Source organism: Mustela nivalis, assembly GCF_964662115.1.
Source record: "Mustela nivalis genome assembly, chromosome: 1".
Lineage (NCBI taxonomy): Eukaryota > Metazoa > Chordata > Mammalia > Carnivora > Mustelidae > Mustela > Mustela nivalis.
In genome coordinates this window covers 47,203,217-47,226,668 of record NC_139020.1, presented here as the reverse complement: position 1 = coordinate 47,226,668, position 23,452 = coordinate 47,203,217, and the positions used below count along the sequence as shown (strand labels likewise).

Below are 23,452 nucleotides of genomic sequence, written 5' to 3'. Positions count from 1 at the left end.
TGTCTGGGCAAAATCAGAATGCGAACATTCTGCAGCCTGTATGTTTTAAGTAAATACAGACCAAATAACTTCATACTGCTGCCATGAGCATTATATTTTCTCCAGACAATAAGTGGTACATTAGCATATTTTGTCTCCTGGCTGCAGCTTTTTTTTCTCCCTGGATTCCTGGAAATACTCATGGGACAGTCTAGAAAAATCAATGTTGTAATCATTAAGAAATTATCGCTTGATGGAGTCTTGTGTCTATAATCACCAGCATCCAGTCCTGTCAATTTCAATGGATGATGAGACAAATTTACTTTTTTTCTTAAGTGTATTAATGGGTCATTAATGTAAGCAAAATAAAGCATGGCAGGGTGAATAACAGCAACCATATTTCTTCAATCAAACATCCATACTGTGTGTGTCTGTTTGTGGTTTCAAAGATCTGGATTAAATAACATGAGTCACATCTGAAAAGGCTCCTAAAAACTGGATTTTGGTATCACTTGGTCATACATAAAATAGCTCCCTTTACACTACATTTCCACATTTAGAAAAAAATGAAATTGTTCCCTCTGAGATAGCTACACTATATTCTTGACCTCTGATACCTAAAAGCCATTCATGGAAAGAATAAAATTTAGGCAGGGCACCTGGGTGTCTTAGTTGGTTGGGCGTCTGCCTTTGGTTCAGGTCATGATCCTGGGGTACTGGGATCAGCAGGGAGTCTGCTTCTCCCTTTTCCTCTGCCCCTCCCTCTGTTCATGGTCTCTCTCTCTCTCAAATAAATAAATAAAATCTTATAAAAAAAGAATAAAATTAAGATGGATAAGAACAGGGGTAAGTCACTTCATATTCTCAATATAACAGGGATTTTCATTCAATTATGATTGGTCAAGGAGGTACTTTCTGAAATTCATTAAGCTTTCCAGTTTTCCCACTGACTATTTAGAATGCTCCTAACCTAATATTTGCTTTCTAGGTTACGGGGTAAGAAATTAGGGTAGGGCAGCTGAGGGGCAGTAAATGTTTTGGTGTAGGTAAGTTAACACGGAGCTCAAAGTTAAGGAATTCGGGTCTTGTAGACAGTGTTTGCTGTGGAAGTTTTATAAGCATTAGTCATGACCTTCAAGAAGATAACAGCAAGCTCTGTGATTTTCAAAGGGGATGTGGGAATGAGGGTTTTGATGGAAACTTTCCAGAGCTGCAGCTGCCGAGTTTGTGGGTTTTTCATTGGTTGTCACTTGATAGAGGTAGGGTGGAAAGAAGAATTCTTTGAGGGCAAGTTCAGACAGTGAATAGTTCAAGGTTGCAACCTGCCTAGAAACTGCAAGCAATGAATGGACACACAAACCACAAATGTTAGAAGACACAACTGGTGGGAGTTTTTAAGGTGTTGAAATTATTCTGTTACTGTACAATAACCACACAGAGTAAAATTAACATAAAATATGGATAGTTAGCAATATAGTTGAGGATGATTTTTCCAAATTCTGTTTTCTTCCCCCAACATTTCTTATCATAGCAATGGTACAATGGAAACAGCATAAACTTTCATGTCAGGGAGACAAAGATTTGGCCCTGCTACTTTGTGTGTATATGACTAGGTCTCAATTTCATCCACAACAGGAGCATAATAGCTACCTTGTAGGGCTGTTATGGGAATAAATGCGACAATGTATGTTAGATAGCAGCAGACAGTAGCTGCTCAAAAAATGTTAATTATATTATCATTATCATAATAATGAACACTCCTTTGTTATGAACAACCACACTACCATCTATGCAATTGTTACAGGTGAGTTGACTTACAGAACAAAAGCTGTATTCAACTGCATGTAAATCTTTCATACTGTTTTAATAAATGGTCCTTTATGGTTTTAAGTTTATGGGATTTTTAAATTTAAAGTTTACCAATATAGCTTTTATGTCATAAAAACAGAGAACTTTATGGGTTCTTTCAGCACAGCAGAAGACATATTCATTAAGAGCTTTACAATGACATGCAGTACTTTGTGCTAAGGAGGAATATGGCTAACTGCCTCCTCCCTGGCTCAGACAAGGTTCCCTATGATTCAGTGATAACGAAAACCACGAGCTGCCATTCCTAATAAAATGTCCTATTGGCTCTGTGTACTATATGGTAAACTCTAGGTCATATATTCTTTTCTTATTTCTACTTTTCTTCTCTAAGGCTAGCTAAAACCTGCCTTTCATAAATTTTAAGACAGTAAATTAAAATAAAGAATGTGGAATTTGACCTAGTACTAACCCAGATTACCTAAAATAGAATCAACCATCAGGGTATCCATCTACTCTTTCTGCATAGGCAAACCCAAGTCATTTCCCCTACCACATTTAAATCAACTGTCCTTCAGGTGTCATATTCTATCTCTTCATGTTTTAACACCTATGGGCTTCTCAATTTATTACCCTAGGGTAGGGGTTAGCAAGCTATGGCTAGTGGGCCAAAAGCTGGTACACAGTCTATTTTTGTAGAGCACACAAGAAAGATTTTGACATCTTTAAAGGATTGGAAAAAAGTAAAAATTAAGGTAATTTGTTATGACATGTGAGAAATACATAAAATTTAAATTTCAGTGCCCATAAATACAGTTTTATGGAACACAGCCCTGCTCATTTGTTCATGTATTGCCTGTGGCTGCTTTTGTGTTATAATCATAGAGTTGAGTAGTTGCTACAGAGACCATATGGTTGAATAGCCTAAAATATTTACTATCTGGCCTTTTATAAGTTTATCAACACTGCCCTAAGGGTTCTTTCTCTTGCACTAAAATAAGGCAAATTCATATAAGATACACTGCCTAATCTTCCTGTCCAGTCAGCTTTGGAAAGGAAATAAAGCCTAGCTTGAGTTTTCACCAGGGTGGAATGAGACCATGAAACAACAACAACAACAACAACAACAACAACAAAAACAACAAACCTCACACAGGATACAGGCGATATGGGTCTCAGGTTTTGTTTTTATGTTTTTATGTTTTATGTCCTAGAGATTATGTGTTACGTAACTTCTCTTGTCCTATAACATGGCTTCTCCCTTGTTGGGCTCTCAGTTTCCTTCATGTTTGAAAAAAAGAGTCCTTCACTGCCTTAGTGAATCACTATTATAGTACATGAAACCCTGCCAACATCGCGTTCCTCACTCCACTTTCCAAATCAATCCAGGATCAGTGGAAATGAGGGGAAAGAGGATACTGGAAAACTTCCCATAGGACTTCAGGATGGAAGCGTAGGACCCAGTTTTAACCCCATGGAGATGGGCCCCTGATGTGACCACATATCTACTATAATGAATAATTCATCCCAGTCTCCACTGGAGAAAGGGGCTAACTTAAGACATAGGAGACTGAATCATTTATTTTCTGAAAGTTCCCTATTATAAATACAACTGTTAAGCACATAATCTAAAAATATTTATGTCTGGGAAGTTACCTTCTAGATTATAGCTAAAAAGCTGGATAAATGGATGGAGATGGGATGGGTAGAGATAACTTTATATTAAAAAAAATACAGCAGTATCTAGAGATTTTCTATTCACACAGACATTATCAGTTGGCAAATAAATTTCTAATCAGTTAATTCTCATGCATTTAATAATGTAATATAAACCTATAAATTCTCATTTCTAAGCTAAGAATAGACTATATATAACTGCATAGTCAAGAAATTTTCTCACAATTTACTTTAAAAATCATTTATCCCTTATTGGGTTACAAGTGACCAACTGCTTTTACCATTCCAAGTCCTTGCTGCACAATAGGAAAGCTAATTTCAATGCTATGGATCTTCCCTTCACTAACTATGTGGCTAGTTTGTATTCGTGTGGCAAAGGAAAATCAGTTATTGGGTTTTTGTCAAATGTAGAAGCTTAAATTAGTTATGGGTACAGTGATTACTCATCATTCCAAGTGGTGAATAGAGCTCAGAGTCTTGGCTTGCTCTCTGGTCATACTGTATTACTAAGCAACTTCAGAACAGGTGCCGTCAAAGGGAAGACAGGTTCTGAGAAAAGACTAGAGTGGATAACACATGCATGAATTAGAATGAACAATAATTTTTATAAGTAGAGAGGACAAATAATTACCTACTATGATGTAAAGCATCTAAATTTATTAAAATTAGAGTTGCAAAAGCTCTTAGCGTACAAGTTTCCTTTTTGAGGAAAACCAGCATGCATGCCAGGTAGCCATTTTCCAGGTTTTGCCTGATCACTCACTTCTGGTGGCAGTGTGTTCCCCTTCTTCACCTAAGCCAGCTCATTCTATTGTGGTACAACTCCAGTGACTATATGGTCAAAAAATGCCCAAGAAAGTATGGAAAAGAATACCGAGCAAGAAAATAGGAGCTCCAAATCCCAACCTCAGTCCTACATTAACTCTATCTATGTGACACTGAGCAAGTCTTTGGTACCTTCTGGACCTCAGTTTCCTCATCTGTAAAAGAGAGGCTCTATGGTCCTTTCTAGTTCTGAATTTTTCTAATTCTGTAATTTCCATTAATGCTACTAAATCAGTTGTGAGAAGGCTACAAAGAGCTCTTAAATTTTTCTTCATACAGTTCTCACTTATGTCACAGTGGGCTGTGAACGTTTCATGACTTTCTAAACTTAGTCCTAACACAGTTTTTCTGTCAGCTTTCCAGATTACCTATAGCTTGAATCTGCTTGGATTCTTCATATCTCAAATGTTATCACATCCCAGAATCTACCTTTTTAGTCACCAGATGGCAAAGGTCAAGCTACAAAATCCCTCTACAAAATCCCTCAGTTTGGCTTGTGCAGTTCCAAAGTTAAAACAAAACAAAACAACTTCAGTAATGTTTTACTGTTCTCGTATGCTGAACTAAAAGAGCCTTGTTCTATCTTCTATAGAATGTTAGTAAACTGCTCAATATTTGATCCCTTTTTATGATTAGAATACACAGGCCCAATAAACCATGAGCTCAAGGACAAGTTATACCTCTTATAAAAACTGCAATTAATGTACATTTGGTATAGTGTAAGTATATATAATTATTTTTTAGAAGCAAAATGCTATATATTTCAAAGTGATAGTAACTTGGCAAAGTTGCAAATACAACAGTAAAATGCATTTAATGTATTTAACTAAAGTAGATACCATTAAAAAGACTGTGCCTGGGAAGCATTACTTTATTGAACAATCATAACCAAAATCTAGTGTTAACTAAAACAAAACTTATTTTTTATACAAATAAATACATTTAGTTATTTTAATAAGATATTTTTATTTATTTAAATATTTTGTTTATTTATTTGAGAGACAGAGAGAGAGCATGAGAAGGGGGAGGGGGAGGGGGAAAGGGACACGCAGATTCCCTGCTGAGTGGGAAGCCTGATGCAGGGCTTGAACCTAGGTACCCCTTTAGTCAGATTTTTAAAAATAAATTTTCACATTTTTGTTATAAATGTGAAAATAAACTAGTTTTTTCAGTCATTTAAGTCCCCCCCAACTTTTTTTAAATAAAAGGAAGGCTGTCTGGGTGCTGAAATAACCACTAATAATTGACACATTTACTTGAAAACATCCCCAGGATGTATATGTGTCATACTTGAGTAAAAAGTTATATTAAAAATTATCACAAATCAACAAGTCAGGAAATGACAGATGCTGGCGAGGATGCGGAGAAAGGGGAACCCTCCTCCACTGTTGGTGGGAATGCAAGCTGGTGCAGCCACTCTGGAAAACAGCATGGAGGTTCCTCAAAATGTTGAAAATAGAACTGCCCTATGACCCTAGCAATTGCACTACTGGGTATTTACCCTAAAGACACAAACGTAGTGATCCAAAGGGGCACGTGCACCCGAATGTTTATAGCAGCAATGTCCACAATAGCCAAACTATGGAAAGAACCTAGATGTCCATCAACAGATGAATGGATAAAGAAGATGTGGTATATATACACAATGGAATACTATGAAGCCATCAAAAGAAATGAAATCTTGCCATTTGCGACAACATGGATGGAACTAGAGCGTATCATGCTTAGTGAAATAAATCAAGCAGAGAAAGACAACTACCATATGATCTCCCTGATATGAGGAAGTAGTGATGCAACATGGGGGCTTAAGTGGGTAGGAGAAGAATAAATGAAACAAGATGGGATTGGGAGGGAGACAAACCATAAGTGACTCTTAATCTCACAAAACAAACTGAGGGTTGCTGGGGGGAGGGGGTTTGGGAGAAGGGGGTGGTATTATGGACATTGGGGAGGGTATGTGCTTTGGTGAGTGCTGTGAAGTGTGTAAACCTGGTGATTCACAGACCTGTACCACTGGGGATAAAAATATATATTTAGAAAAAATAAAAAATTAAAAAAAAATTATCACTATATATAGTTCATAGTAATGACTTCTGAGTCTTCCATTGGATTTTAACAATAACATCCAAATTCCTTACCTTGTTCTACAATTTTTGGCCCTGCCTACCTCTCCAATGTCTTTTCTTACCACTTGCTCCCATTTCTCTAGTTTTTTTCATTTGTTCTCTTCCAAAGCACAAAGGTTTTTTTCCACCTGAGTGTCTTCACATAAGCTTTTCCCTCTTATTTATTGCTTGTCTAACTCTAAACACTGCTTTGTGGAGAAAGCAAGAGTTTTGTTTGGCCTAGAGTTGATGAAATTGGTTTTTTAGATTCATTCATTCATCAAGCATTTACTGAGCACCCACTATGTGTGAGACACATTTCTAGATTCTAAGTATACAACAATGAAGAAATATACAAAAAACAAAGTCCTTACCCTTTTGGAAACTGTATTTTAATATGGAAAACAGGTAACAAAGAAGAAAATATATAGTATATGAGATCATGATATGTACTAAAGATAAAGTAAGGTCGAGAAGTAGAGAGGGACGGTTTGTGTGTGTGTGGCTACAAGTTTAGATACTGTGGCCGAGGAAGGCCTATGGAGTAGATGACATTTGAGCAAGGGATTAGAGGAGCTGACTGGGCCATGGAGATAGCTGGGAAAACCATTCCCAGCAAGGGAAGAGCAAAGGCAAATGTCATGATGAAGAAATGAGCAGGTTTATCTAAGGAAAAGACAGGAGGCCAACTGTGGCTGCAGAGGTGAGGTTAGAGAGCCTCATGGAGCACTGGTAGGACTTTCAACTTTGCTAAGTGAGATGGGAAGCCTCTGGATGGTTGTGAAAAGAAAAGCAACAAGACCTGACTTATGCTTCAATAATATCTCTCCGACTATGGGAAGGAATGCATAGAAGGGAGACCAACTGGGAGGCTATTGCAATAATCCTGGAAAGAGATAATGGTGGTTTGGGCTATAGTAGTACAACAGAGATCTGTAAGAAGTGATCAGATTATGAATATATATTGAGGGTACACCCAACAGGATTTCCAGATAGATTAAATGTAGGTTTTGAAAGGAAGAGAAGAGTCAAGGAGAGTCAAGAGAGGAGTCAACTCCAAGGTTTCTGGCTTGAGCTTGTGTAAAAAGGAAGTTGCCAGCATTTAAGATCAGGGGACTTAATAATCCAGACTTCCAGCTTCTCTCAAAACACTAGAAGAAGGTTATTGGTTTATAATGAAATGCTTGGTAATAATGTCCCTGTGAAAGACCTGATATGTTTCCCTTCAGCAAACACTAGAACACTAGATGGTCCAATGTATACTTGTATTTTTCACAAGACAAAAATCAGCTGGAGCTGGGAAGCAAATGCCCCCTTTGGAGCACTCTCCCTATTGTCTTAGACCTGGCCTTTTGGGCAATAAACAGCCAGCTTACAGCTTGACCCCTGCCCGAAGTTCTCTGATAAATTCACTGTCTTATGATACAACATACCTTGCTACTAATTCTGACAAAAGAAAGGAAAGGTTTTGACAAAGTATTTATTTTAAAACAGGTATAAAGAGAGCACCTATTATTCAAGTTTTCTCCTTGTCAAATCCACAGGGATTTAACAAGAACCTGTGACAGAGGTCCACCCTCTGTCTTCCTTCGTAGTGGAAAGAGAAGCCCTTAAAGAAAAAACCCTCTTCTGCATATTCTGACTTCATCAAATCTGAATCCCACTCACTTGACAGTCCATGTCCCCACTGCCCAATAATAAAGTATGGTACTGGACCATATCTGACTGGACCTGATTTCTAAACAACAGTGCTCTGGGACCCCGGTCAGTATGAAGGGACATTGGTTCCAGGCTGCTAATATCACCAACGAGCTTGTTGGCTGGTAAATTGCTTATCTTCTTTGGACTTCTGTTCCCCATCAACAAAGAATGGAGTTAAACTATAGTATGGTTTCTCCAGATCTATGTATGAACAAATATCCTGCTCTAGGTGGTTATTCAGTTTCATTTACATAAGGGTTATTGGCTTATAATGAAGTGCTTGGTAGAAATGTCCCTGTGAAAGACATGATGTTTCCCTTCAGCAAAAAAACAAAACAAAACAATGTACCCCTAAATGTCTTGTTTTGTTTTGTCTATGAGGAAGTTCGGTTCAATACAATTTTCAATTATAAGAAAACCATTTTTACCTCCATATTTGAGTACAGCATTTTCCTACCTCCTTCATATTCATCCTAATGGTTTTGATTTTATTTTTAACTGCCCAGGTGTAGGTACATTTTGACTCTAGGCAACATCAAATGTTTTCCGAAAGGGGGTGGGTCAAGAGGTAAATATTGGAAGAAAGGGGCAGGAAAAGGAAAGTGATTTTTAAAAAAGTCTTTCCATCTGATATTAGGAAAGTCAGCACATATGCTTTGTGAAAGAGAACATATAAATATAAACCTTACAGTGCTGCTGCAAGCAGCTTTCTCTGAGGTCTACACCCTTTAAATGTTCTTTTTTTTTTTTTTAAGATTTTATTTATTTATTTGACAGAGAGAGAGTTGATGGAGCACAAGCAGGGGGAGCAGCTGAGGGCAAGGAAGAAGCAGGTTCGTCAAGCAGGGAGACTGATGTGGGGTTCGATCCCATGAGGACCAGGACCTGAGCTGAAGGCATATGCTTAACCAACTGAGGCACCCAGGTGCCCCTGAGGCTAACACCCTTTAAAAATTTGCTTTTAGATGGATAAGAGCAGCTATGAACAGTATGGGGCTATAGATTGCTAAGGGGGACAAGCCCTACTGAAAAATTCTTCCATGCAATCTCTTTCTCTTATTAGTTACGGTCATTTAAAGAAAAAATTGATAAATTTTTTGACCTGGATTAACTCCCTATAATAAAGAAGGATCAGGGTGCCTGGGTGGCTCAGTGGGTTAAGCCGCTGCCTTCGGCTCAGGTCATGATCTCAGGGTCCTGGGATGGAGGCCTGCATCGGGCTCTCTACTCAGCAGGGAGCCTGCTTCCTCCTCTCTCTCTCTCCCCGCCTGCCTCTCTGCCTACTTGTAATCTCTGTCTGTCAAATAAAAATAAATAAAATCTTAAAAAAAAAAAAAAGAAGGATCAGTTTTGATATCAAGGAGAATTTAAAAAAATTTTTTTTTAAGATTTTATTTATTTATTTGACAGAGATCACAAGTAGGCAGAGAGGCAGGCAGAGAGAGAGAAGGAAGCAGGCTCCATGCTGAGCAGAGAGCCCAATGCGGGGCTCGATCCCAGGACCCTGGGATCATGATCTGAGCCAAAGGCAGAGGCTTTAACCCACTGAGCCACCCAGGCTCCCCTTAAAAATCAGTAATCAGTTAATCAGTAACATAAAAACTATGGGTAAAGTAAGCATCAAGACAGATACTTTGTGGTAATAAATCAAAGGACACTCTATAAACCTGCATTCATAACGGATCAGGGTATCAGTCCTCCTTTGGTACCATGGGAAAAGGCATATGCTTGAGGCTTGAGAAAGTCAGGACACCCAGGCTCCAACTAGTTTGACAACCTTGGGCAAGTCATGTAACCACCTTGGGTCTCACCTTTAAAATGAAGAAAATGTGGAGAGTACAGAGTCAGACTTTTTCATAACTGAACTCCACTTACCCAGTTCTGTCCCTTTGTTTAACTCAGGACTGAGCCCATATATACTGAATCCTGGAGACTAGGAGGCTATTCTCTAGTATGCCCCATGCATTTCTTCCAACTGTTTCAACAATTACATTTATTCCCAAACCTGTTTATGCCTGTTGGATTTGTTATTGTAGTTATATAATTTAATCAAATATTAGGTAATGTGATGAAATATGACAGTGAAGGCAGGAGTTGTTTTTATGCAAAAACACTAACACTTTGAGAAGACCTGATAAAAGCATATCATTTAAAATAGCTATCAAGGGTGCCTGGCTGGCTCAGTCATTAAGCATCTGCCTTTGGCTCAGGTCATGATCAGAGAGTCCTGGGATGGAGCCCCACATTGGGCTCCCCGCTCAGTGGGAAGTCTGCTTCTCCCTCTCTCACTCCCCCTGCTTGTGTTCCATCTCTCACTGTCTCTATCTCTGTCAAATAAATTAAAATAAATAAATGAATAAATAAATAAATAAATAGCTATCAAGCAAATATGGGTTAGACAAATCTAAAAGAATAGAAAATAAATTGTTAAATCTAGAAGGATTCCTTCTTAATCTTATTTCTACTTTAGCAAAATTGAAATAGGGAACCTAGAAAATGCAATCATTAAGGTATAATCAATGCAAGAAAAATATTAGGAAATTAAAATCAGCAGACCTATAATCAAAGAAAAGGCCTTGGCCCTACATCAAGGTTTCTACTGCAATGGGAGGGAAGTAAGAACCACAGCGAAATGTTGTAGAGGCTCCCATCTCTTATTTAAAACCAAATGAAACAGGCATTGATGACAACAAAAGTACTTCCCAGGAGAGGCTAGGGAAGGAGAGGAAAAGTGGAGGATGGGGTTAGGTTTGTGGGAAGGACAGTCCTACAGACACACAGATATCACTTTTGACAGTCTCACATGTCCCTGCCAGTCTGCCAGCTGAAGGGAGAATGAATCCATTTCTGGATCACAGGTTGGTCTCTAAGCTCTCAAGAAGTAAACATCTCTTCAACTACTAGAGCTAGTAGTTAAATTCTGCATCTGCTTCCTCAGTTTTTTTATATATATATTTGATAAATTACTTAATGAGTAATAGTGTATGTTGGATTTACCTGGGCAAAAGACATTGAGAATGAGAACACAGGATGATCTGGTTTCGTGAGAGTAAGACATGCAGAGCATGAATAGTCCTAGGTAGAAATAATAGTTTTCAATGGCAAGACCAGGCCTGTAATTTTCTGCAGCACACCATGACCTCATGGTTTATATGAGGCCAACTCCATAAATCAAGCTTTACCTAATTAAAGATTCTTCTGCAGATCTACATTATTAGAACAAATAATTAAAACTGCCTAGGCAATAATACAAGCCAGATATGTTTACAAAAATGCTCTCTTTTCCCCTTAAACTCTTTGTCTCACTACCACTTACAGACCTTTCACATTTAGTAAATTATAGACTTAGAGCATTTCTTTCAGTCTGACTTCACTTTCAAGGAATTCTTCAATTAACTTTACGTTGCTTTAAGCTGTTCATCCAACGAGAAAACAATCTGTGGTTTCTGACTCCTTTGCGTGCCAATGGCTGCCATCCATGTTTGACTTTCAGACACACTGTCTCTTGAGAGCCAGGCTCTGTTTTCATAAAACCAGCCTGTTGTCATAGCATTTTGACAAGCACTATAGAAAAACAAAGAACAATACTCCGTGGTGGCTAAACTGAGAGAATTACCACTGCAAGGGTGACTGCACTGGGACATACATGACATCCACACCCAACCACCCGGCCTGAGCCAGAAGGTAACACATACTCCACTTTCATCTGTGACCTTTCCATTTTCAGGCACCATCTCTCTACCACCAATTCCTTTCTTTCCCCCTTGTCTTTTTCCCAAATAGCTAAAACACCCAAAACTCATGGAAGGGTGTGGCTACTCTAAACAACACGTAAAAATACCAGTGAAAATCTAGGAAGCAAGAGATTACACTGTCTTTGCAATAGTTACAGCGCATCTAGTTATCAGATCTTCAGCCAAATAGTGTAATGAAAAAACATGAGCTCAGAGGTGGGCCCTCAGTTCAAAACTTTGAATTTTCTCAGACTCTGGTGTAGCAACCTCGATTCTCTGCCTCTTCAGGCTTACACACTAATAGTTCTGAAGAAATGCAAGTAATAGCTGGGCAGGGGAAAATAACAATGGGAACAAATGACGGAAATAAATGATGAACAGATTATATAGATTATATAGATATATATTATAATAATAAATATATAATAATTAATAAATACTTAATAAATATATATAATATATTTATATACATTATATAGATTATATAGATTTAGAATAGAATTTATAATAGATTTTCTGTCTATCATCCCTGAGTCACACGGAATGGAATTTCTTTCATTTTCCTTTCATCCTTGCTTAGTCAGTTTCTGGGTGTCTCTCACCTGAGTTCATTCTATGGAAGCATCTGTGAATTCAACAGAATAATAAACTGACAATGATATTTTGAAGGCCTCTTGGATAATCAAGCCCCAATACAAAATGCATATGCGGGGTTTCAAAAATCATGCTCAATGCTATTCCTTTAATGGGATGTACAACTCTTGAATAATAGGCCTTTCCACAGCAGAGGAATGAACACTGGGAGCGCCATGCCATAAGCATGTAGGCAAAGCCAGGGGAACTAGAATGAATGCAAAGGCCATGTTCAGCCCAAGGGCTGACAAAAGACTCTGCACTGGTTCAGTATGAGATGGCAATGGATGGGAGGACCAATGGAAGATTTGCTCTTTTCTTACAACAGACCTGTGCCTTGACTCTGCTTTTAATGCTACTGCTACTGCACCTAAATCAAAAAATCTGTAGGATCCCTGAGAGACCCAAACTTATTCTAATGCTATTCTTTTCCCCTGTCTTCTTTTCTATCTTTATTTAAAATCCCTATGAGAATTTTATTATATATTTCATTTCCAAGCAATCAAAAGTTCTTTGTGGGAAAAAGATTAGTGTAACTATGTCTGTCTTGTGTCTCCTCCTTCCTTTTGTCTCTTCCTCTTTCATTCTCTTTCAGACACATGTACACACACACACACACACACACACACACACATCTAGCAACCAAGCTATTTTTCGTTCTCTGTTAAAAAGATCAGAGTTTCGTGCTCACTTCGGCAGCACATATATTAAAAATTGGAACAATACAGAGAAGATTAGCATGGCCCCTGTGCAAGGATGGCACACAAATTCGTGAAGCGTTCCAAAGATAGAGCCTAAAAGTAGTAGATCAGAAAAGAACAGAGACAATATACAGTAACAGTCACCTTATAGGCAATACAATGGCACTAAAGTCACATCTCTGAATAGTTACCCTGAATGTTAATGGGCTAAATGCCCTAATCAAAAGACACAGGATATCAGAATGGATTAAAAAACAAAACCCATCTATATGTTGCCTCCAAGAAACTCATTTTAGACCCAAAGACACCTCCAGATTTAAAGTGAGGGGGTGGAAAAGAATTTACCATGCTAATAGACATCAGAAGAAAGCAGGGGTGGCAATCCTTATATCAGATCAATTAGATTTTAAGCCAAAGACTATAATAAGAGATGAGGAAGGACACTGTATCATACTCAAAGGATCTGTCCAACAAGAAGATCTAACAATTTTAAATATCTATGCCCCTAACGTGGGAGCAGCCGACTATATAAACCAATAAATAACAAAATCAAAGAAACACATCAACAATAATACAATAATAGTAGGGGACTTTAACACTCCCCTCTCTGAAATGGACAGATCATCCAAGCAAAAGATCAACAAGGAAATAAAAGCCTTAAATGACACACTGGACCAGATGGACATCACAGATATATTCAGAACATTTCATCCCAAAGCAAAAGAATACACATTATTCTCCAGTGCACATGGAACATTCTCCAGAATAGATCACATCCTGGGTCCTAAATCAGCTCTCAACCGGTATAAAAAGATTGGGATCATTCCCTGCATATTTTCAGACCACAATGCTCTGACGTTAAAACTCAATAACAAGAGGAAATTTGTAAAGAACCCAAATACATGGAGACTAAACAGCATCCTTCTAAAGAATGAATGGGTCAGCCAGGATATTAAAGAATAACTGAAAAAATTCATGGAGACAAATGATAATGAAAACACAATGGTTCAAAATCTGTGGGACACAGCAAAGGCAGTCCTGAGAGGAAAATATATAGTGGTATAAGCCTTTCTCAAGAAATAAGAAACATCTCAAGCACACAACCTAACCCTACACCTAAAGGAGCTGAAGAAAGAACAAAAAAGAAACCCTAAGCCCAGCAGGAGAAGAGAAATCATAAAGATCAGAGCAGAAAACAATGAAATAGAAACCAAAAAAGCAATAGGACAAATCAACAAAACTAGGAGCTGGTTCTTTGAAAGAATTAATAAGATTGATAAACCCCTGGCCAGACTTATCAAAAAGAAAAAAGAAAGGACCCAAATAAATAAAATCATGAATGAAAGAGGAGAGATTACAACTAACACCAAAGAAATACAAACAATTATAAGAACATACTATGAGCAACTCTATGCCAACAAATTTGACAATCTGAAAGAAATGGATGCATTCCTAGAGACATATAAACTACCACAACTGAACCAGGAAGAACATCTTCCTAGGAACATCAGCAAAGGCAAGGGAAGCAAGGGCAAAAATGAACTATTGGGATTTCATCAAGATCAAAAGCTTTTGCACAGGATAGGAAACAGTTAACGACATATCAGATAAAGGGCTAGTGTCCAAAATCTATAAAGAACTTAGCAAACTCAACACCCAAAGAATAAATAATCCAATCAAGAAATGGGCAGAAGACATGAACAGACATTTCTGCAAAGAAGACATCCAAATGGCCAACAGACACATGAAAAAGTGCTCCACATCACTCGGCATCAGGGAAATACAAATCAAAACCACAATGAGATATCACCTCACACCAGTCAGACTGGCTAAAATCAACAAGTCAGGAAAAGACAGATGCTGGTGAGGATGCAGAGAAAGGGGAACCTTCCTACATTGTTGGTGGAAATGCAAGCTGGTGCAATCACTCTGGAAAACAGCATGGAGGTTCCTCAAAAAGTTGAAAATAGAACTACCCTATGACCCAGCAATTGCACTACTGGGTATTTACACTAAAGATACAAACGTAGTGATCCAAAGAGGCACATGCACCCGAATGTTTATAGCAGCAATATCTACAATAGCCAAACTATGGAAAGAACCTAGATGCCCATCCACAGATGAATGGATAAAGAAGATGTGGTATATATACACAACGGAATACTGTGCAGCCATCAAAAGATATGAAATCTTGCCATTTGCAACGACATGGATGGAACTAGAGGGTATCACGCTTAGCGAAATAAGCCAAGCAGAGAAAGACAACTATCATGATCTCCCTTTTATGAGGAAGTGGTGATGCAACAGGGGGGTCAAGGAGGTAGGAGAAGAATAAATGAAACAAGATGGGATTGGGAGGGAGACAAACCATAAGTGACTCTTAATCTCACAAAACAAACTGAGGGTTGTTAGGGGGAGGGGGGTTGGGAGAAGGGGGGTGGGGTTATGGACACTGGGGAGGGTATGTGCTATGGTGAATACTGTGAAATGTGTAAACTTGGCGATTCACAGACCTGTACCCCTGGGGATAAAAATATATGTTTATAAAAAATAAAAAATTGAAAAAAAAAAGATCAGAGTTTCATAAAGCATCATTCTTTCTTTAAACTGAAAGTCATTGGTCCTATTGAATTATCTTCATGTCTATTCTGAGATTTAAAAAATACTAGCATCCAATATACTTGTTGTAAAATTTACTAATTTGTTCAAAGCACTGCTTTATGAAGGGCCAGCACTTTTCTAAATGGGGTCATAATGCAGATCTTGCTTCAAACTCAAGAGCTCAAGAGCTCTTCTCCTTCTTCTTTGTTCTTTCTGACACTTAGATTCTCTGAAAAAAAAATTATAGAAATTTTCTCTCCAATAAGGCAATTTTGAAATTTGGGAAAGAGCTCCTTGTCTCCTGGAGCTTTTTGCATAATCCTGTGTACCATTAGCTTACTTCTTGGAGTGAAGATGGTAATGATGCCTAAGTTGGAAGGAAACAATCGACCAAGAAGAACGTAGTTGAGGACACAAAAACCTAAGTATCATTTCTTAGCAACTCCAAAGAATGAGCTTATTATGTATAATGAGAGTTCTAGAGTGTGTCACCAGAAACTCGAGTTCTTTTAAATTTTTATTTGATGCCTAGAACAGCAGTGACACTGGAATGACCATGTTCTCCAATTTTGTAGGTGAGAACAGTAAACTGGAGAAACGTGCTGTGGGATTTGAGGTCTAGGCAATGAAGAAAGATCAAAATAGTTTTTTTTTTTTTTTAAAAGATGGTATTTTAAGTCATCTCTATACCCAATGTGGGGTTTGAACGCATGACCTTGAGATCAAGCGTTGCATGCTCTGCGGACTGAGCCAGACAGGCTCCCCTAAAATAGTTCTTAGTATTAAGTATATAGCAGTATGTTTCCTGGCTTGGTAAACTTTAAATTCAATAATTAAAGATAAATGATTAAAAAATGTAAGACTATTTGAAAAATGTTATCAGTCATTATTAATTTTTAACCTACTGTTCCTTCTGATGAGAGTAAGGTCAGAAAGGCTACCTTCTGAGGTACCTGGTGGCTCAGCTGGTTGAGTGACCACTTAGTTTCAGCTCATGTCACGATCTCAGGGTCAGAGATCTAACGCAGCCTCAGTCTCTGCACTCAACCAGGAGACTGCTTACAGATTCTCTCTCTCCTTCTCCCTTTCCCCCTCCCACAGCTCATTCTCTCTCCCTCTCCAAAATAAATAAATAGATGGATCTTTAAAGAAAAAAAAAAAAAAAGGAAATGCTACCTCTGGTTAATTTATATTTTTATGTCTTTAGGTTTTGGCAAAAGATACCAACGTATCTGTAGCCCTCAAATAAGAATGGCCAAAGTAATGCTAGGTCTCACATGATCTATTTCAGACCTTCAAACCACCCAGAGCCTGATGGATTGATTCTGTTTCTATGCCTCTGGCATCTATCGTCTTTTGGAAGTTCAGTGATTATAGAGGGGATATTTTGGTTTTCTACTGTAAACTTGTACAGATTTTGAACTTGGGGAACTTACAGCTTTTGGCTATAAACTTGTCTTCTACTAAGAAACCACAGCACTAGACCATAAGTGACAGAATCCAGTTTTTAGGGTAACTGCAAATGATTTATTTGCAGAAGAGGAAAGTGAATCACAAAGAATGATATGAAATAGAAAGTGTCAGAGTAATAAAATAAATGAGGATACAAGGGTTTTAAAGGTTTGCAGGGAAATGAAGACATTACATGCCACAAAATTTTAGAAAATAAGATTACAAGGTATATGATATGCTAGCAAAATTCTTGATTATAGTAAGGCCTTCCAGGGAATAAGAAAACTTGCATGGCTAATACCCAGGATGACTACTGAGTCAGAGATATTACTCAGAACATAAAATGTCATAAAATATATAGAGATTTCAAGCCAGTTTCCTTATTCTACACTCTTGTCCTCAATCTTATGTTAGTCATTTCCTCTAAAAAACAAAGAACCACTACAGCTTTCCAGAATTCTCTTCCATTAAATTCTAAGTGAATAACTAAAAAGAAGAAAATCAAATGAAAGTAACCCATGAAGTTAGATGACAACATAAGGAAAATTCTTACTCCTTAATGTTGTGATAACAGCTTGAAAGAAAGATTACAGAGTGAATCACACTCATGAAAATACACATCAGCTTACATTTATATATAGTTTTAAAATAGAAGACTTTTAAATAGAAAAGGGATGAAAAGATAGTCAGTAGCTTTACTCTAGAATCCTAGAAATAGTTTTAGAGAAAAAAAGATCTGCTACCGCCTTTAAGGAGACCAGAATATCACAATTTAATTTGAAGTGGCAGATAACCCAAGGATTCTCAAGTTTCTTCATTAACTGACTCTTCAAAAAAGATCTCAATATGCATGCTGCTGGTAATACAAAGTACATACAGAGGAATTTCATTCTTTGATTACTATGGTGCTGCTTCTTTTTCTTATTTGGTATGGTGGTAACAAGTAGATTTAGAACACATAAATAGGACACAGAGTTGAAAGGATGTGATGAGCTAACTAAGAGTTACTAATAATGGGAGAGGTAGTTGTAGTACAGGTATGATTAACATTGGTCATTAGGAGGTGCTAAAAATGTCATCCAGCTTTACTGTTCTAACACATTAATTCTTGCAGATCTGTATAATGTACACAGTGGGTCTCTCCAGCACTCAATTCATTTTTGGCTAAATTGAAAGTTAGATAGAGCCATAATTTAACCATTGTAAATACTGATTTTTAGTGATAAGACATCTTTAGGACACATCATTTTGACAAAGGAGAAAATAAAAATGAGCCTGGTATAGAAGTCTTTTATTAACAATTTTATGGTATGAAAGCAATTTTACTATATGTATTAACTACAATTTAAATAAAAACTAAAAAAAGTTTTATGATATATATAATATATATTTTATATATATATATACACACACACACACATACACACCATAATATACCATATGGTGTATATATATACACGCACAAACCGTGAATTTGAAAAACTAAAAAACTTATAAAAACTCATTATAGGTCAAAATTAAACCAAGTCTCAGGCAAATACAAAATGGCTCATAAGGAAGCTGTGGACTATAATTAAATGGAGATTTCTGAATTAATATTTTAGACAAAACTAATTCTCACATGGTCAGTGGATAACATAGACCGTGGTGTCATAAAATCTGAATCTGCTTCGAGAAGAACTACTAAGCAAAGGGATAAAAAAAAAGTCTGCTTGATGAGTTTATAGCAACGTTTCACATATCTAAAATGTTAGGACAATTCAAGCGATTTCAGAAACAAGTAAAAGGATAAAAAGGACTCTTGAGCAGCCAAATGTACAGATTTTATGTACTTCACATATTAAAGAGATTCCTAGTGTACTCTTCTTATTTCAATGCATATCCATAGGGCTGGGTATTTTAATTTCCTGCTCACAGAAGATCAGAAGCACCACTTCTAGGAGGGAGGTTGAATGGAGCACCCTCATAGAAGTCTGTCAGTCTTCACAGCTAGGAAATCAGAAAAAGTATAAAAAGATAACCCAAGAGCCTCAAACACAGCATTCAGCAGCTGTTTAGTAGAGTGGTAGACAGACTGAAGTATCCAAAAGGGCCTGGGAGGATCATCACATACAAGAGGTGCTAAACAAATATTTACTGAAATGAAGTGGACAGAACGATGACCTTGGGTCACTGAAAAAAGTTTAAATTATGGTCAACATATGTTCTTTTAAAGAAAAGAAATGGAAATATTTTAGAAAAAATTTCACCAAATATATATTTTTAAAGTTTTGTAGCTTATGTAGCTTATGATTGGGGAATAACTTCCAAGTGTTGAGAATATTTTATTATCTAAAATCACCATTTAGAGAATTCTAAAGAGTGGAGGTTTTCCTCTAGTACAAATATTTTCATAACATATTTTTCTGAGTGTAATCTTTAAACTTATAAACTTAATAACAAAATGTGGAAATATGATAGAAAAATTGTAATTTACATATATAATTTAAAGTAAAATAAAAAAGTTCTTCCAAGACAGATTTTAACTCCATTAACTATAGGCCATACTTACTTTTTCAAGTAATCATCTTCACTAGTTATAGAATCAAAAATATTTGTGTATTTAATTATGTAATGTAACATAAACTTGCTATAAATATTAACACATTTTATCATATTGGTACAAAGTTTTAAAATACATAAGGGCTACACAATAGTTTGGAACAGACAAATAAACAAGACAGATTAATACACACACACACACACACACACACACACACACACACTTTCCTTACTATTTCCCCTTCTTTCTTCCATACATCTTTCTTATCAGGAGCTGGAGACAGCACAGAGGAAGATTGATTAGAGGAATAATGATTAAAAATTTTTAATTTCAGAGAGTCTAGAAAGGGAAATGCATATACAATTAAAAACAATAAAAGTGAATTATAACCTTCTAAAGATGCTATTACTGTTCTTATTCTCTGAAGTGTATTCTAAATTAAGTTAGTTCAGCAAAGCTAAACTTGTTTGTATAGGACACCTTAGAGCTTTTACCAGATTAATCTTATTTGCACCGTGGCTCTTCAAGGATACTGATTACTGTTGGGGTGTCTGGGTGGTGCAGTTGGTTAATTGACTGATTCTTGATTTTGGCTCGGGTCATGATCTCAGGGTTGTAAGACTGAGTCCCGAGTCGGTTCGGTGCTCAGTGCGGAGTCTTCTTGGAATTCTCCCTCTCCCTCTCCCCTTCCTTCTTATGCTCTAAAATAAACAAATAAATCTTAAAAAAAAAAAAAGAATAGTGATTGCTGTTTTTCTTAAATTTACTTGACTTCTGATAGTACAACCCTCAGAATTGGTGTTCCACAGAATACACACTGGGAAACATTGATGGGCACCATAACAGGGTTTTCAAAGGCTATGTCTCATTCTCATCCTTTTAGTTCTGAGAACTGAATTCTAGAACACAGGGGGAGCCTCTGATTTTGATTTTCAACTCACAAATGATTATGACTCATGTTGTCTGTTGTTGAATCACAACTCAGGATGCCCATATGCTATGCATTTAATACATATTTATGGAAACAGACAGTACTAAATAAGTATCACATCAGCCCTCCTATTAGTGATTCTTGATCACCAGTGGTACTATTTTCCATAAAACAAGACATTGGTACAAAGTATAAAGTAGACTTCAAGTTCAAAACAGGAAACAGGATCAGAAAACAAATCTAAACTGAAGCTAGCTGGGAGACTGTTAGTATATCAAAAAGATGCATATATTGGGGCACCTGGGTAGCGCAGTTCTTGGGCATCTAACTCTTGGTTTCAGCGCCGGTTCTCCAGGTCATGGGATAAAGCCCTGCGTCGTCTTCTGCATTCAGTGAGAGTCTGCTTGGGATGCTCTCTCTCTTTCTCTCCCTCTGCCCCTTCCTCTAGTGATCTCTGTCTCTCTTTCTCTTTGTCTCTCTGTCCTCAAGCTGGGAAAGCCTTCAGACAAACCACAACAATGGAATTACGTTGACCTATAATGTTCGTTTCGGGTTTACAACGTAGCGATCCAACACTTCTATACATCACAAAATGCTCACCACAATTTTATTTGACAGAGAGAGCACAAGCAGGGGAAGCAGTAGGGAGAGGGAGAAGCAAGCTCCCCACTGAGCAGGGAGCCCAACCCTATCTCTCAGACAAATAATCTTTTTAAAAAAAAGATGAGCACAAGTGGCACTTCCTTCCTTTTTTTTTTTTTTTTAAAGACTTTATTTATTAAAAAAAAAAAAGACTTTATTTATTTATTTGGGAGAGAGAGTGTGAATTTGTGCATTGTGGGTGGGCATAGGGAGAGAGAATCTCAAGCAGACTCCCCACTGAGTGCTGAGAGTGACCCTGGGGGTGGTGGTGGCTGTGCTCAATCTCATCACTCTGAGATCATCACCTGAAGGGAAATTAAGAGTTGGATGCTTAACTGACAGTCACCCAGGCTCTCCTAGGTGGTACTTCTTAATCAAAGTGATCAGGGTGATCTATTTGAAGTAAATTAACTATGTTCAAAAATCAGATAATGATTGGCTTGAGGTGTTAGGGATCTCACAGATTAAGAGAAAGCAAACTGGGCTATAAAAAACCTTGTTAGTGCATCTGAAAATAACCAAGGGAAGTGTTATTTGTTAGAAACCATAGAAGAAAAAAGAGAAGTATCAGCCTGTTTTATTCCCTTTATTCTCATGTCATGTTCAAACAATTTCTGAGTTGGAATTAGTTGCCTTATGTATATCCCTGTATATATATACATATATTATGATCAATAACAGGGAGGGCCTAAGGATATAAACAACTCTAGCTCCCAAATCAGATATAAAATATCATCCATTACAAATTAACAGGGGTATCTTAGTCTGAAAGGTAGTCTTTTTTGTAAATTTGGTTAGCATGAGTCAGATTAGAAAAACCATTATTTTTGAGCATTTATGTTTGAGGGACACACACACACATCCACCCACACAGACATTCACACATCATTTCATTATTTCTTACAACTCTCAAGTATGGTTGAGATTTTACATTTGACAGTACTTCCTCTAACTAATCAGATGTTAAGTGATCAACTACTATGTACCAGGCAGTATGGCAATAGTGACAGATAAAAAATGAGTAAAACCAGTCAGTCTCTAAATTCATGGGGCTTTCAGTCTAGTGGAGGCAAACAGAAGTGGAGGCAAGGCACAGAGAATTGAAGAGCCACTTTCTTTTCTATAATGTCAGTTATAGCTGTGGCAACTTTTTACCTCAATAATCACAGTATTCAGTATCAAGGACCATGAGAATTCTAGAAGCAATGAGCCTGAGATTGAGAATATTTAAAAAATATTATTCAACTACTTAGAAGGAACTTATTTTAGAAAAGAAACAAAAAGTATGGTCATTCTATTTTTTATTACTTATTTTCTAATATTTATTTATTTAACTTCAAACAGTCTCTGCTTATTTTATATAATACAACTTATTGGCCTTGAATAAGATTGCTGTTAGAATTTGCTTCGTGGATCCAGAAACCAATCCATCACTGGTGTCTTAGTCTTGATATCAATTCATTTTATAATTGAGGAAAAGACATGTGTCTGTTCTGAAAACAGTTTAGCTGAGCTGAAACTGAACTGAGTGTATGAAATACTTTATTTGGCATGGGGTGGGGGAGTCTAAATTCTTCCATAAACATCAGAACTTCTCCCAGTCTTTATAATATTAGGGAGGATTCTTATTTCCAGATGCTCTTACCCTTTACTAAGTGACATGTATTTTTTAAAAAGCTCCTTATTTTTGGGGTACCTTGGGTGGCACAGTCAGTTAAGTGTCTAACTTTTGGTTTTGGCTCAGGTTGTGAGATTGAGCCCAGTCTCAACCTGGGGCTCCGTGGAGTCTGCTTAAGACTTTCTCTCCCTCTCCTTCTGCCCCTTCCCCATCCCCACTTGCTCTCTAAAATAAATAAATAAATCTTAAAAAAAAAGAACAAAAGGGACGCCTGGGTGGCTCAGTTGGTTAAGCAGCTGCCTTCGGCTCAGGTTATGATCCCGGGGTCCTGGGATCGAGTCCCACATCGGGCTCCTTGCTCAGTGGGGAGCCTGCTTCTCTCTCTGCCTCTGCCTGCCTTTGCCTGCTTGTGTTCTCCCACTCTCTCTCTCTCTAACAAATGAATGGATAAAATCTTTAAAAAAAAAAAAGAAAGAACAAAAAACCAAAAAACTCCAGACTTTCT

At 37.3% G+C, this 23,452-nt stretch overlaps 1 protein-coding gene across 6 annotated transcripts in view; it reads right to left on the bottom strand.

The window, feature by feature from the left end:
- Nucleotides 1-23,452, bottom strand: part of CMSS1 (cms1 ribosomal small subunit homolog) — a 384,418-nt gene that overhangs the window by 155,126 nt on the left and 205,840 nt on the right. Inside the window, exon 2 of one of the 6 annotated variants that reach the window (XM_082696020.1) lies at nt 11,091-11,168. The exons of the other annotated variants lie outside the window; for them this stretch is intronic. Within the exon in view, the coding sequence (XP_082552146.1) occupies nt 11,091-11,105 (15 nt within the window). The 5' untranslated portion in view covers nt 11,106-11,168. The remainder of the gene's footprint in view (nt 1-11,090; nt 11,169-23,452) is intronic. 6 annotated transcript variants of the gene reach the window in all.